This window comes from Gymnoscopelus braueri (assembly GCF_963280865.1).
Source record: "Gymnoscopelus braueri genome assembly, chromosome: 14".
Taxonomy (NCBI): Eukaryota; Metazoa; Chordata; class Actinopteri; order Myctophiformes; family Myctophidae; genus Gymnoscopelus; species Gymnoscopelus braueri.
The window spans coordinates 51,493,460-51,508,572 of record NC_137619.1 but is presented as its reverse complement, the minus strand read 5'-3'; the positions used below and the strand labels follow the sequence as shown (position 1 = coordinate 51,508,572).

The following is a 15,113-nucleotide window of genomic DNA, read 5'->3' as shown; positions in this document are numbered from 1 at the left end:
CATTCATTAGGACAATATCAGTCACCAGAAGCAGAGACGTGTGTTTCAATGAGTCTAACTTTCATTAGAAGGACAATATCGGTCACCGGAAGCAGAGACGTGTATCTTAATGAGTCTAACGTTCATTAGAAGGACAATATCGGTCACCAGAAGCAGAGACGTGTGTTTTAATGAGTCTAACGTTCACTAGAAGGACAATATCGGTCACCAGAAGCAGAGACGTGTGTTTTAATGAGTCTAACGTTCACTAGAAGGACAATATCGGTCACCAGAAGCAGAGACGTGTGTTTTAATGAGTCTAACGTTCATTAGAAGGACAATATCAGTCACCAGAAGCAGAGACGTGTGTTTTAATGAGTCTAACATTCATTAGAAGAACAATATCAGTCACCAGAAACAGAGATGTGTGTTTTAATGAGTCTAACGTTCATTAGAAGAACAATATCAGTCACCAGAAACAGAGACGTGTGTTTTAATGAGTCTTAACGTTCATTAGAAGGACAATATCAGTCACCAGAAGCAGAGATGTGTGTTTTAATGAGTCTAACGTTCATTGGAAGGACAACTTAAAAACTGTCTGAGGTGAAACACAACAGACTGAGTAGAGTTTAAAATGATTCTAAACATGTTTGAAAAATTTTAAACTCTCTCTCTCTCCCTCTCCCTCTCCCTCTCCCTCTCTCTCTCTCTCTCTCAGAGACATTATCTGTCCTCACAAAGACACACTGAGGAGGAAAAGGTGGAATCGTTGTAGTCATAAAGCCCAAACACAGGGTAGAGAGGTTCAGTGAATGAGGACTGGAAGGAGTAAAGGTGTGTCAGTGAGTCAGAGGACCCTTTATAGAAAGACACAGTCCCTGCAGGTAGGTCTAGATACACTGCTACTCTGTTGGAGCCAGAGAGACGGTCAGGGAGGACAATGGGCTTACTATTGTGAAAGACACTGTAACTGTCTTCATCACAGTACAGACACCAGGACAGGTCATTGGATCCAAGCTGACTACCATCTCCTCTCCTGCTGATTCCTTTGTAAGTCACTCCTATCTGAACCGCTCCACTCATCTCTACCTCCCAGTAACAGCGTCCAGTCAGACCCTCTGTACACAGAACCTGTTCCTTATCATCAAATCTGTCAGGATGATCAGGGTACGACTGAAGCTCCTTCCCCCTTGTCACCTTCCTTTTGTCCTCAGACAGACAGAGCTTCCTGTTTGCTGTGTTAGGGTCCAGTGTGAGAGGATGGAGATCTGATGAGGAGACAAGACAGGAAACAATAAAAACATTAAATATTAAAACAATATTAAAACATTATTCAGAGAGAGAGAGAGAGAGAGAGAGAGAGAGAGAGAGAGAGAGAGAGAGAGAGAGAGAGAGAGAGAGATACATACATACATACATACATACATACATACAGTCAGACAGACAGACAGACAGACAGACAGACAGACAGACAGACAGACAGACAGACAGGCAGGCAGGCAGGCAGGCAGGCAGGCAGACAGACAGACAGACAGACAGACAGACAGACAGACAGACAGACAGACAGACAGACAGACAGACAGACAGACAGACAGACAGACAGACAGGCAGACAGGCAGACAGGCAGAAAAGAGACAGACAGAAAGACAACATGAGAGAGAAAGACAAGGACACACAGACAGACATAGAGAGAGAGACAGACAGACAATGAGAGAAGAAGAAAGACAGACAGACAGACAGACATTTTAAAAACTGTACTGTATAGTAAAAGATTTGCAGAAATAGCAGATACACAAACTCATAGTGCACTATGAGTTTGTAGAAAGACAGATAGACAGACAGACAGACAGAAAAGGAGGGAGGGAGGGAAGGAGGGAGAGGGAGAAAGACAGACAGAGACAAGGAGAGACAGACAGACAGACAGACAACAAGAGCAGACATGAGCGGTGCCGCGCTATGTGATCTGCTTGTAGAAACTTTGTGCACATTTTTTAATACACATTTTTTAAAGCAAACATTTGTAACTCAAATCTTTGCTACTGGGGGGTCCCTGGAACAAAATATTATGAGATGGGGGTCCGGGGCCAAATACATATCATTTTGAGGGGCCTTGACATGAAAATAGTTGGAGCACCATATAAGCAACATACTGTTAAGATTTACATTTTTTTTTAAAAACATTTTAAACATTCATGTATTTGGCCAAGGACCCCCATCTCAAAATGATTTGTTCCAGGGACCCCCCAGAAGCAAAGATTTGAGTTACAAATGTTCAATTTAAAAGACATATACTGTATGTTCACGAATTTTCTAAAATAGCAGATCTACAAACTCATAGCGCGGCACTCGATGCCGCGCTATGAGCTTGTAGAAAGAAAGACAGATAGACAGACAGACAGACAGACAGACAGACAGACAGACAGACAGACAGACAGACAGACAGAGAGAGACAAGGACACAGAGAGACAAAGAGAGAGAGACAGACAGACAGACAATGAGAGACAGACAATGAGAGACAGACAATGAGAGACAGACAGACAGACAGACAGACAGACAGACAGACAGACAGACAGACAATGAGAGACAGACAGACAGACAGACAGACAGACAGACAGACAGACAGACAGACAGACAGACAGACAGACAGACAATGAGAGACAGACAGACAGACAGACAGACAGACAGACAGACAGACAGACAGACAGACAGATAGACAGACAGACAGACAGACAGACACACACACAGACAGATAGACAGACAGACAGACAGACAGACAGACAAAGCTAGAGAGAATGAGAGACAGACAGGCAGGCAGACAGACAGACAGACAGACAGACAGACAGACAGACAGACAGACAGACAGACAGACAGACAGACAGACAGACACTCACATCTTGTAAGGAGTTGAGGATTCGTCCAGTGATCATGTCCTCCATGTTTCACTCTGTAGGAAGTAGAACAACAACGCATCAATGTCTGACTGTCTAACACAACGTCTCCACTACCTGACACTACAGTGTTTCTGTCAGAGCTGAATATCTAACATGGTAGTTATCTGAAAACGGTCGGAAAGCCGTCGCAGAGCAGATAATCGCGGCCACATCGTCTCGCGGAACCTTTCACACAGAGCGAGCATTAGCTTGCCGATCAAAGGCCGATCTGTGTCAGATTGGGAGGTTTTGTCGGCGAGCGCCAAAAAATGTCTGCAACAGCTATATCGGACCAAATATCCTGCAGTGTGTACCTGCCTTTTCCAATATGAACACAGTCCAAGTCTACTCACTTGAGAGTTTTCAATCCAGAGAAGTTCTTCAGTCCAGATTCCGGAAGGGCGTTGAAGGTCAAGTCTAATTCTCTCAAATGAGAAGGATTAGAGCTGATAGCGGAGGCCAGAACTTCACAGCTTCTCTCTGACAACCAGCAGTTCATCAGTCTAAATGAAAAATAAAACAGCTGGAAAGAGCAGGCAGACAGGAGTAACAACCTAAATAATCGTTACTTAATCTTCCAACATGCAGGTAACAGACAGCAACAGGTTGACAACAAATGATCAAGCAAACAGAGAGGACAGAGTTTATATACAGTATTGTATACAAAAGACCTAACAGGACAAAGGACAATAGATGGACACTTTAAGACAAGTGAAACTAGTGATGTCACAGACACAGGAAGGACATCTGCTGGAGTAAAAGACATTACAGACCAGTGGTGTAAAGTAACTACATTTACTCAAGTTCTGTGCTTTAGTACAATCTTTGTTTTACTTTACTTGAGTATGTAAATGTTTTATATGGTACTTATACTTATACTCCATCTCAGAGGCAAATATTGTACTTTAAACTCAACTACAATTACTTGAAAACATTCATTATTATTTAAATGTTTTCATACTCTGGCAAAAGATGTGTCATTGTTATAGTTACTGGGATCATTTGCATATATGGGCCTCATTCACCAACCATTCTGAAGAGATTTTCTTCTAAGACCCACTTATGCAGTTTTCACCAAGATTGTGACATTCACCAATGTTTTCTTAGCTGTGATTTGTTCTTAGGTAAGAAGAGAATCTAAACACACAGGTGTTGACACCCCCGTCTTGTCTTGAACCCCAGGGCCAGTCTTGTGTCTTAACTTGAACTAATCAGAATAATCATTGTTCCTTCCTGGGCGTTAGCCACAGAAAGAAAGAAAGAAAGACAAGAAAGAAGAAAGAAAGAAAGACATTTAGGGGGTTTGGTATTTGTAAATTGTTAATTAGTTAATTTGGTTAATTGTAATTGTAACATGTACTGTAGTCACTGTACCTTATCATTATTCTAGTCAAAGTGTTTCTATGATATCAACCTTATCACACTCTACAAATCACCACAATATTAATAGTATAATCACTTGATAAATAAATGATGAAAAATATTGATTGTAAATTAATCTGACCGTAAAGTCTCCAGTCTGCAATGAGGATTCTTCAGTGCATCACACAGCAGATCCAGCAGATCCAGGTCCTCCAGGTCCAGTTCGTTGGAGCTTAAGTCCAGGTGTCTTAGATGGGATGGATCACAACTGAGAGCTGAAGCCACAACTTCAATGTGTTCCTTATAGAGCTCACAGCCAACAAGTCTGTAATGACAGATTAAATGTAAAATCAGAGATGATCAAAACAGATCAAACAAGTTCACTGTCAAGTTCAGTAAACTCTTTAAGACCGGGAAAGAATCTGTGTCATTTTAAGATTTCTTTGGCTATTCAAAAATAGCAGATCTACGAGCTTGTAGGTCTGCTATTTTTTTCTAAAATCGTGATAATGTGTGCAAATCTTTGAATATATATATATTTTTTAAAGTGAAAATGTTTAACTCAAATATTTGCCTCTGGGGGTCCCTGGAACAAAACATTTTGAGATGGGGGTCCGCAACCAAATAAATATCTAAAATGTTTTCTAAATCCTAACAGTATGTTGCTATATCAGTGGTGCTCCAACTTTTCCATGTCAAGGACCACCCAAAATTGTATGTATTTGTCCGCAGACCCCCATCTCAAAATATGTTGTTCCAGGGACCCCCCCAGATGCACAGATCGGAAAAAAATTGCACAAATCTTCCTCGATTTAAAAACAAAAACGAATCCAAATTGGCAGATCTACAAGCTCGTAGCGCGGCACTCAGAGCCGCGCTATGAGCTTGTAGATCTGCTATTTTTGAATAGCCAAAGACATCTTAAAAGGACACACAGATGCGTTCCCGGTCTTAATGGGTTAAGTAAGAGATCTTCTATGTAGTTCTCCAGACATTAACAGGATGTCAGTAAGAACAGGGAACCAGAGAACAGAGAAGTGGAAGACAGATGGAAAGTTGTCTCTGTAAACTACAGCAAGGGTTCCCAAACTTTTCAGGCCGTGACCCCCCAAAAATAATCCTATTTGAAATGGGGGACCCCCAAATATAATCATATTTGAACTGTGGGACCCCCAAAATAATCATATTTGGACTGGGGACCCCCAAAAATAATCCTATTTGAACTGGGGACAAGCGAAAATAATCATATTTGAACTGAGGACCCTCCACCCTGACAAGCACTTGGCATTGTAAGCATTACATTTAGTTTGACTCGGTTCCACAGATAAATATTGATGAAAATAGCCGATCTACAAGCTCACAACAGGCGATGTTGAGCTTTCTTATGTAATATTTGACAATTTGGCCAATTTGGGATTGAAGAGGTCTTACAAGTCCTTAAATTGTGCAGAAATGTGCAGATACCCTGTATGAAATTATACTGTATGTTGGTTTGTTTATAGATAATCGTATGGGGACCCCATGTACAGCAAGCCACTTCTTGTTAATTCCTCATTACAGTGAGTAAACCTAAGTAATGACCATAAGCTCATGGTTTAAAAGAGCATCCTCTGTACACCTTCACTAATGCTCTCCTTGGTTTGACTCTTGCTACACCTGTCAACCTTTCACTGCCACCATGACACACACTGGCATGTCAATCACTGTCAACTGTTTCAATGAGAGAATCTAAAGGAATTCTGCAAGTCACTGACCTCAGTGAGTGTGTGTGCACACACACACACACACACACACACACACACACACACACGCACACACGCACACACACACACACACACACACACACACACACACACACACACACACACGTCTGTGCTTGCAGGAACAGAGTGAGGTAAACAGAGGGCACAGTTGCAGTGGTGCATCTCAGATATATATCACTATCAGATATATATCATTATCAGATATATATCATTATCTGCTCCGCTAAGGTAGTGGCCATCTTGAAAATAAATGGTCGCCATCCTGAATTTTTTAGTGGCCAGCGCCTTTTTCCATAAGAGTGGCCCTTACAGAGTATGTGTGCCAAATTTCATCCTTGTATCACAACCTGAAATATTATATCACTATCTGCTCCGCTAAGGTGGTGGCCATCTTGAAAAAAATGGTCGCCATCTTGGACTTTTGAGTGGCCAGCTCCCTTTTTCATAAGAGTGGCTCTTACAGAGTATGTGTGCCAAATGTCATGCTTGCATCACAAAGTGAACGATTACGTCATTAACCTGCTGCACTACCCCCTGCAGTCAGACTCAGACGTTCCACATTCACATCACATTGTCTCTGAGCTGAAAACCTGACAGTTCTTCTGCACCTACAGTAGTTACAGTTGGTGATGTAGGATTGGACAGTAGTTCTAAGTAGAGACTTAGTAAAGGATGAATTCACTCTGACTCTAACCTCATTTATGGTACAATTATTGTCTCACAAACAGAACACAGCTAGTAAAGATAAATTAATGACTTTCCTCTCTGATCAGGACTATTGTTGGAGCACCTCAAGGCTGCATTACATCACCTGTGTTGTTTACATCAGTGCTTCTCAAAGTGTGGTCTGACGACTGCAATGGAAGTTTTTAGCTGTTACTTGATTCAGAGTTCAGGAAGATGGACGCAAGACTCGTGTTTTTAGGCATCAATCCATTCTTTATTTGTAGTCATCATCATGTTACAGAGCAGCAGCATGCCTGCTGCCCAGGTTCTCCCTAACACCAATGTCCCACACATATTTATACAGCCAGGAGTAGTACACAAAAGGTAACATATGGTCATTCCTTACATGGGCATGGGCCTATTGTACAGTTGACTCCCACAATGTTTATTTACAGGATTCCCCCATCGGCACTTTAGGGGGATGTACAATTTAGGATATCTTGTAAATAGATTGGTGTAAGACAACTGTTGGCAAGGAACTGACACAGATAAAGGTTCTCTGAGAATCAGCTGTTTTTCACCTGTTTGAGAGGTTTGTATGTTTAAGAACATGGCATGTCTTTGTCACACCAAGTCAGAATTGTAAGTACAAGTAGTATTAACTTCATCAATACCACAATGATTGTTATATGAATTTTTCTCACCATATTTCACCCCTTAGGGCATGAATATAAAATATTTTATGTCCTATAAAAATAGAGAAAATTCATAGGATGACAGGACATTCAACAAAATAAATGGGAATCTAGACTGCACTGACAACAAAACCTGTATTGTTAGATACATGTGTAACGACAGCGACAGACAAGCATTGCGCATGCTGCTGCTCTGTAGCATGATGATGACTACAAATAAAGAATGGATTGATGCCTAAAAACATGAGTCCTGCGTCCATCTTCCTGAACTCTGAATCTTATTAAGTAACAGCTAATAACTTCCATTACATGACCCCCGGGGGTCCTTCAGGGGGTTCTAGGGGGTCCCTGGCATTTCGTTTTTTATGTAACATCAAAATGTGTATAAACACTTTAACCCTATATACATTCTATTCTACATACTATTTGAAAATAGCAGATCTACGAGCTCACAACGTGTCACAATGCGACGCATTGCGAGCTTGTAGATCGGCTATTAAAAAAAAAATCTTTAAAATTTTTGACAAATTTAGAATATGTTTTAAAACATGTCAACATCACAAATCTTGTGTTGGGGTCCCGGGCACAAAAGGTATTCAGGTGGGGGTATACATATAAATTATATAATACTTATTACTTTATATAATACATATTACTTTATATAATACATTATGACTTTATATAATACATATTAAATTATATAATACACATTAATTTATATAACACATATTACATTATATAATACATATTATACATATTATTGTGTGTGTGTGTGTGTGTGTGTGTGTGTGTGTGTGTGTGTGTGTGTGTGTGTGTGTGCGTGCGTGCGTGCGTGCGTGCGTGTGTGCGTGCGTGTGTGCGTGCGTGCGTGTGCGTGCGTGCTGCATATTTAGCATTTGTATTCATTTTGAATGAATGCATGTAGTATATAAGTGAAAGGTGCTCTAACATGTTAATATTCACATGACTACTAACCTGGCTGTTGTGCAGTTCCTCACAGCTGGGATCAGTCTCTGTCGCCCCCCTGCTAATGTGTTGTATTTGTCCAGGTCCAACACTTCCAGAACCTCCAGAATCTGCAGCATGGAGGCCAGAGCTGAACACTGGGTCTCAGAGAGTCCTTCCCCTGATCTGCTCTCTGACTCCAGGTACTGTTGGATCCCCTGACTTAACGAGTCATCCTGCATCTCCATCAGACAGTGGAAGATGTTGATACGTTTGTCAGGAGAGACCTTGTCATCATCCATCTCCTTCAGGTTGTTGATGGCTCTCTGGATCTCCTCTGGATTGTTTTCTGTCTGACCCAGCAGGTCTCCTAACAGACTCTGGTTGGACTCCAGGGAGAGACCATGAAGGAAGCGGACAAAGAGGTCCAGGTGACCACTTTTACTCTGCAGGGCTTTTTTCATAGCGGCCTTCAGGAAGTCAGAGAGGGAACTGTCACTGTTGAAAGGGATGCCTTTCAGGAATGTCTTCAGTACCTCCATGTTCCTCTGTGTGAAACAGTGGTACAGGTAGACTGCAGCCAGAAACTCCTGGATGCTCAGATGAACAAAGCAGCAGACCATTTGGAGGAAGAACACACCGTCTTTTCTGAAGAACGTTGTGCACAAGCCTGAGTACAGTGTGATGTCGTTCACATCAAGACCACTCTCTTCCAGGTCTTTCTGGTAGAAAATGATGTTGCCTTTGTCCAGTTGGTCAAACGCCAGCCTGCCCAACTTCAGAAGAACTTCTCCTGCATCCTTCATGAGCTTCTCTTTGTCTTCCTCATCTTCTGCAGAATTCTTCATCTTCTCCCGCTGAGTCTCACCCGTCAGGAAGTAGCAGAACATCTCAACCAGGGTTTTTGGCAGCTTGTCTGTCGTTCCCATGGTCTGCACAACGGTAGCAAGGAGCCAACAGAAGACTGGGGTTTCACACATGATGTGGAGGATCTTTGATTTCTTGATGTGTGAGTAGATTGAGCTGGCCTGGTTGTCATCATTGAACGTCTTCTTGAAGAACTCCTTCTTCTGGTCATCTCTGATGAACCCTCGTACTTCTGTCATCCTCTTAAAAAACTTCTTAGGAATCTGTTTGGCTGCTGCAGGTCGTGAGGTTATCCAGATGTGAGCAGGGGGAAGCAGCTCCCCTTTGATGAGGTTTACAAGCAGAACGTCCACTGGGTAGGAAACTCTGACATTCATATGTCCGAAATCTGTTTTGAAATCGAACTTGAAAGAATTTTCATCGTAACCATCCATAACAAACATGACTTTGAAGGGGCTCTTGTTGTAGTGTCCTGACTTCTGCAATTCATTGAAGATGTGATTGAGAATGTCTTCCTCAACAAATCTGGTTTCCTTGATGCAGTGGTGAATTAACTTTGCCAAACTAAAGTTTTGTCCCTTGAGCAGATTTAACTGGCGGAACTTGAGCGGGAAAATGAGGTGTGGATCTTGGGGAAAACATTTCTTGGCCCAGTCAAACAAAAATTTGCGTACGAGGAACGTTTTGCCAATTCCTGCACAACCAACGGTCAGCACTATTCTTGTGTTTCTTCCATCATGGTCTTTGAAGATTTCACTGAGTTGGATTTCTTTTTCCTCTCCTGCCTTCTTCATCTCCATCTGTCTGACCTCATGATGGCTGTGGATGTCTGTGTCATTGATGTCTGCATTGTAGAGCGGGATGTAGATCTCAGACTCTGTGTCAAACAGATCTGTATCGTTCATGTTGTCTTGAAGCTGGGCTTCATAGTCAGTAATATGAAGATACCCTGATGTTTTCTCCAAAAGACCTGTACCGAACAAAGCAATTGCATGTTTAACAGTAGAACCCTCCCACCAGAGTTTACCACCAGGGGTGGAAAGTAACTAAGTACATTTACTCACTGTAATTAAGAACAATGTTGATGTACCTTTACTTTACTTGAGTATGTAAATGTTTCAATACCTTATACTTCTAGTACATCTCAGAGGCAAAACTGTAGATTTAGATTATTAATACAAAACATAAATGAACCACTTAAGGTTATTTTATACTTAAACAAATAGCAGATCTACAAGCTGACAACGCGTCACAATGCAACACGTGAGCTTGTAGATCTGTTTAAAAGTCAAGTACTTTTAGCCACGGTATGTACTGTAGGCCTAAATTTATTGAAATTCCAATACTTTTTTTACTTTTACGCCAGTACAATTTTAATCTCTCAAGACAGATTCAGAGCTCAGCAGCTGAATCTGTCGGGAGCTCCTGTTACAACGTGTATAGTTAGGAATGCTAGGAACGTAAACAAAGACACATGGGGGGGAAGTGGACGGCTGAGGGCGGACCTAACGGGCAACATCATGTTATCCACCTTCTATTGGGAGGTCCCCCAAGAGTCAAATTCAAAGGAAAAGAAACAGCACAGGACACTATTTTTTCCTGTTGATGACAACTCACTGGACTCTGAGTCCCTGCACGCACACACACACACACACACACACACACACACACACACACACACACACACACACACACACACACACACACACACACACACACACACACACACACACACACACACCTTACCTCTAAGTTTGGAGTCTTTGTCTTGTCTTGTTTTCTCTTCTCCTGTCGAAGCTGAGATGTTATACAGTGATTGGTCAGAGTGAGTGGAGACACATCTGCATGCATGGCTCATAAACGTACATAAAGGCAACAACTTCCATCCTGAAAGCCCCCCAAACCCACCACTTCATGTTTGGAGTCTGGTATTCCAGGATCTTTATACTTTAATTTAGGCATTATTGACTTCATTCTCTGAACTTTATTTCTGTGTTCGATTTCCTGTGATTTCTGTGCACAGAAATCAGACACAGGTGTGACTGCAGTCAGGGCCTTGCATACCCTTATATGGGGGTGGGTGGGGTGGCTCCCTATGGTAAGTAGGATGCTAACAAAAAAACTAGAAAAGTCTGTGCGACTGTGTGTTTGGGAGGTAGGGTCAAATAAATGATTATAGTGGGGGCAAAATTGCAATTTGACCCACTTGTGGTGGTGGGATTGAGTTCCAGTTTATACCGTTGGATTCCTCGTTATTATTATTATTAGGTCCACAAACTGAGTTTGGAAACGGTAGCATGCTGCAAACTGGAGTTATGGCTGTGACACAGGGGGTGGGGCTTAATCAATTACAGCCCATCCCTATTGGTGGTCTGAGTCCACAAACCAAGTTTGGAGACGATATATTTTGCCAGTACAACTGAAACATCAGCCTGGTAAACAATACAGTAGTGTATTCATTGTGTACCTTGGTGTGTAGTGGTGACAGTGATGTTTGTTTCAGTGTGTACCTTGGTGTGTAGTGGTTACAGTGATGTTTGTTACAGTGTGTATAGTGTGTACCAGTGTGTACCAAATAGGTAGCTGATATAATGCACTTTTACCTTAGCGCTAGGTATACTCTTGGTTGCTTGTTTTTGCAGAAAATGCACTTAAGACTTCTGATTATTAGTAGTTTTCGTTCCCTAACTATGTTGAATGCACTTATTGTAAGTCGCTTTGGATAAAAGCGTCTGCTAAATGACTGTAATGTAATGTAATGTACCTTGGTGAGTAGCGTTGACAGTGATGTTGACTGAACCACTGATGTTAGCTCCAGAGATGACAGGAGCCACCACTATGCCTCCATCATGTGCTTCATTAATGGCATGGACTGAACCACGGGGCTCTGAAGAATCTGCACAATCTGCACAATAAAAATAAGCTGAACTTATTAAATGTTACACACTCAGAGAGAGAGAGAGAGAGAGAGAGAGAGAGAGAGAGAGAGAGAGAGAGAGAGAGAGAGAGAGAGCGAGCACAACAATAAAGCAAAACTTTGAACCTTGAACTGATGACATCAGCGATCTCCAAATATGGATATATCTGACTCATCATGACATGAGCATGTGAGCGGACCTCTGACGTCACTCTGACTCAGAGGGGGCATGACCATATATGGGCATATATACTGATGACATCAGTGATCTCCATATATGGGCAAAAAAGGGACAAGGACTGACAGATACAGATTCCCGGTTGTCCTGAGCCACAGATCTAACCGCCATGCCCATATATGGGCATGTATGTTTTTGGGATAAACCAACTTCAAACTCTGCGATTGAACTCTCCTTTCCTTTCGTTGTTATTATGTTACACTTTTCATGTGTGTGTGCTGTGGCTTGGGGTGCCTGGGCTGGTTAGCTAGTTCCCCGTTCCCCTTGGTACACCTCAGCGCCCATCCCTAGAGGTACAATTTATATTGCTGAACCACTGTCATAACATTTTAACCTGTTGATTTGCATCATTATTAAATGCTATAACCTGGTATCAGTAATTCTGCCTAGTGCTACTTTAAAGTTTGAGTGATGACCATCATCTCATAACGTATATTGACATATACTGTAAGTAGTTAAATGTGTTTTGTGTGTATCTACAGACTACAGCCAGGGGTGACAGTGGCTTGAAGTTCTTGGAACTAAACCTCAACCTTCACCTCCTCATATTGTTCTCCTCATTCATGCAGCCCTGAACACATGCATTACATTTCTTTATGCCTGTACAGTATGGTGTAGAGATTACAAGCACATGAAAATAAAATTATACATTGAAATCAAATGGTGAGTGTACCACAGAATAATGTGTTAATGTTGACACAAAATATCAATTCATCTCAACAATTAGGCTACTTTTCTTTGAAATAAAAAATGACTAATAAAAAAAGCTTCAAAATCAATGAGGGGGGGGGGGGGGGGGGCTGTATCCGGTAATTTGCACACACACATAGACATGCACAAAGGCTGTTTCCGTATCCGGTCTAAACTGGATTTGCAACATGAACGTGAACTGATCCTTCCTGTCAACTGCAGACCTTGAAAAGCTCATTCATGCCTTTATCTCATCATATTTAGATTACTGTACCTACCTCTACTCCGGCCTTTAAAAAAAATAATCGTATCTTCTCTCCATCTTCTCTAGTACAGAACTCTGCTGCCAGACTGCTAACTAATACTAAGAACAGTGACCACACCCATCCTGACTGCTCTACAGCCTGTGAGCTTCAGAAACATTTGGAATATTTTACTGATCACTGTTGTATATTGTATATCTTGTTCTATGAATGCTCTTTTCTGATTTACTGTTTGCTGTTTTTAACATGTTCTGCAAAGCACTTTGTAACTCTATTCAGAAAAGCGATTTACAAATAAATTAATTATCATTATCACTATTAGAACTATTAGAACTAAGATATTGAAATGTCTCCATTTAAAGTCAAACAACTTAGCAGCACTCACCTGAGACAGATGCAGATGCTCCTTTGGGTTGTGTTGGTTGAGCGTTCCTGTTGTGAAATGCAAAGAGTTTTACTAACTATATAAATCTACCAATCCTATATAAATCCTACACTGTCAATAACTTAATTAACATATTAAAATATTATTAAAGGACGACTTCACCCATTTTCAACCTATCTTCATATAATTGGTCCTCACTAATGCTCATGAAACATTGGTACCGTTTCTGTCTACTCACTCTGTGTCTCAGAGGAGGGCTGTGGACACTTCAGAAACCCTGCCTACCAATGACATCATCGATGGGGAATCCAAGCTAATAGAAACTGTATTCTATTCCTGTAAAGTTAGCATGTTATAATGGAAGCCATTGTTCTTGCGTTAATAAGAATTGAATACAAAAATATAAACATTGATTGATTAAAAAAACCTGCCTAACAATGATGTCACTGGTAGGCAGGTTTCTGAAGTGTCCACAGAGACATAGACCGAGTGGAAACAAATAGTACCATTTTATCATGAGCATTAGTGAGGACCAATTATATGAAGATAGGTTGGATATGGGTGATGTCGTCTTTTAACCAAGTAAAAGTACACGTATTAAGGAAGAAAAAAGGTCACCTCATGCAAAGTTAGCACCACAGTGACAAACATAAAATGAACTATGAAACTCCTGGGTAAACAATTATAATTTGCATTTGTAAGACGTATGAATACATTGGAATTGGAGAAGAAAAGAGATGCATTCTCTTGTACTACAAGAGAATGCATCTCAGATTAAGGTAAATGAGTGTTACTTACAGATCATCAAGAAGAAACTTCTCATGTTCTTCTAGACCTTTGTGGAAAAGGTCTTTGGCTTTTCTGGAGCTCAGGAGTGTATAGAGTTCCCTCATCTGATCCTGAGAGGTGGTCTTAGATCTCACATTACTGTAGCCCTCTTTGGTGATGACACCCTCACCAAGGAGTAGATCCAGGATGGGACTGACCATGGTCACTCTCTGAATCAGGACAGCCCGTTGTTGGTCGACAAAGTGTTTATCTGAAGATAAGGGGAATGAAACTGTTGTTTTGTATTTTATTACATTGGCTCTAGAGTAGCCTGCACTGTGTTCATACAAATTGTATAATCATTGGAATATCCAACAAGCCTTCCAGTATAAAACTAAATGGATGTAAAGTTAACTTGTAAATGGAATGTTAGATCATTAGATCAGTTTCATTATGATGTACGTGAACCTTTTTAACACAGTATGTGAAGCATTTAAAGGAATACTACAGACTTCAGGGGGCGGCAGTGGCTCAGGGGTAGAGTGAACTGGAAACCGCAAGGTTCCCAGTTCATTCCCGGGCTGGGAGGCTCCCCCAGAGTTAATGTGTGTGAATGGGTGAATGTAATGCACAATCTATGTAAAG

General features: G+C 41.3%; 1 protein-coding gene across 1 annotated transcript; it reads right to left on the bottom strand.

Annotated features, from left to right (window-relative positions):
- Positions 1-702: 702 nt before the first annotated feature.
- LOC308100694 (NACHT, LRR and PYD domains-containing protein 3-like) lies at positions 703-14,730 on the bottom strand (the record flags this gene model as incomplete). Its single annotated transcript, XM_080449763.1, has 9 exons — positions 14,499-14,730; positions 13,701-13,747; positions 11,972-12,103; positions 10,954-11,004; positions 8,371-10,177; positions 4,414-4,596; positions 3,263-3,412; positions 2,871-2,923; positions 703-1,247 (listed from the first exon to the last, which is right to left on the bottom strand). The coding sequence occupies exons 1-9, from the start codon at positions 14,687-14,689 to the stop codon at positions 703-705; spliced, it is 3,159 nt and encodes a 1,052-aa protein (XP_080305889.1). The 5' UTR covers positions 14,690-14,730.
- Positions 14,731-15,113: the final 383 nt, after the last annotated feature.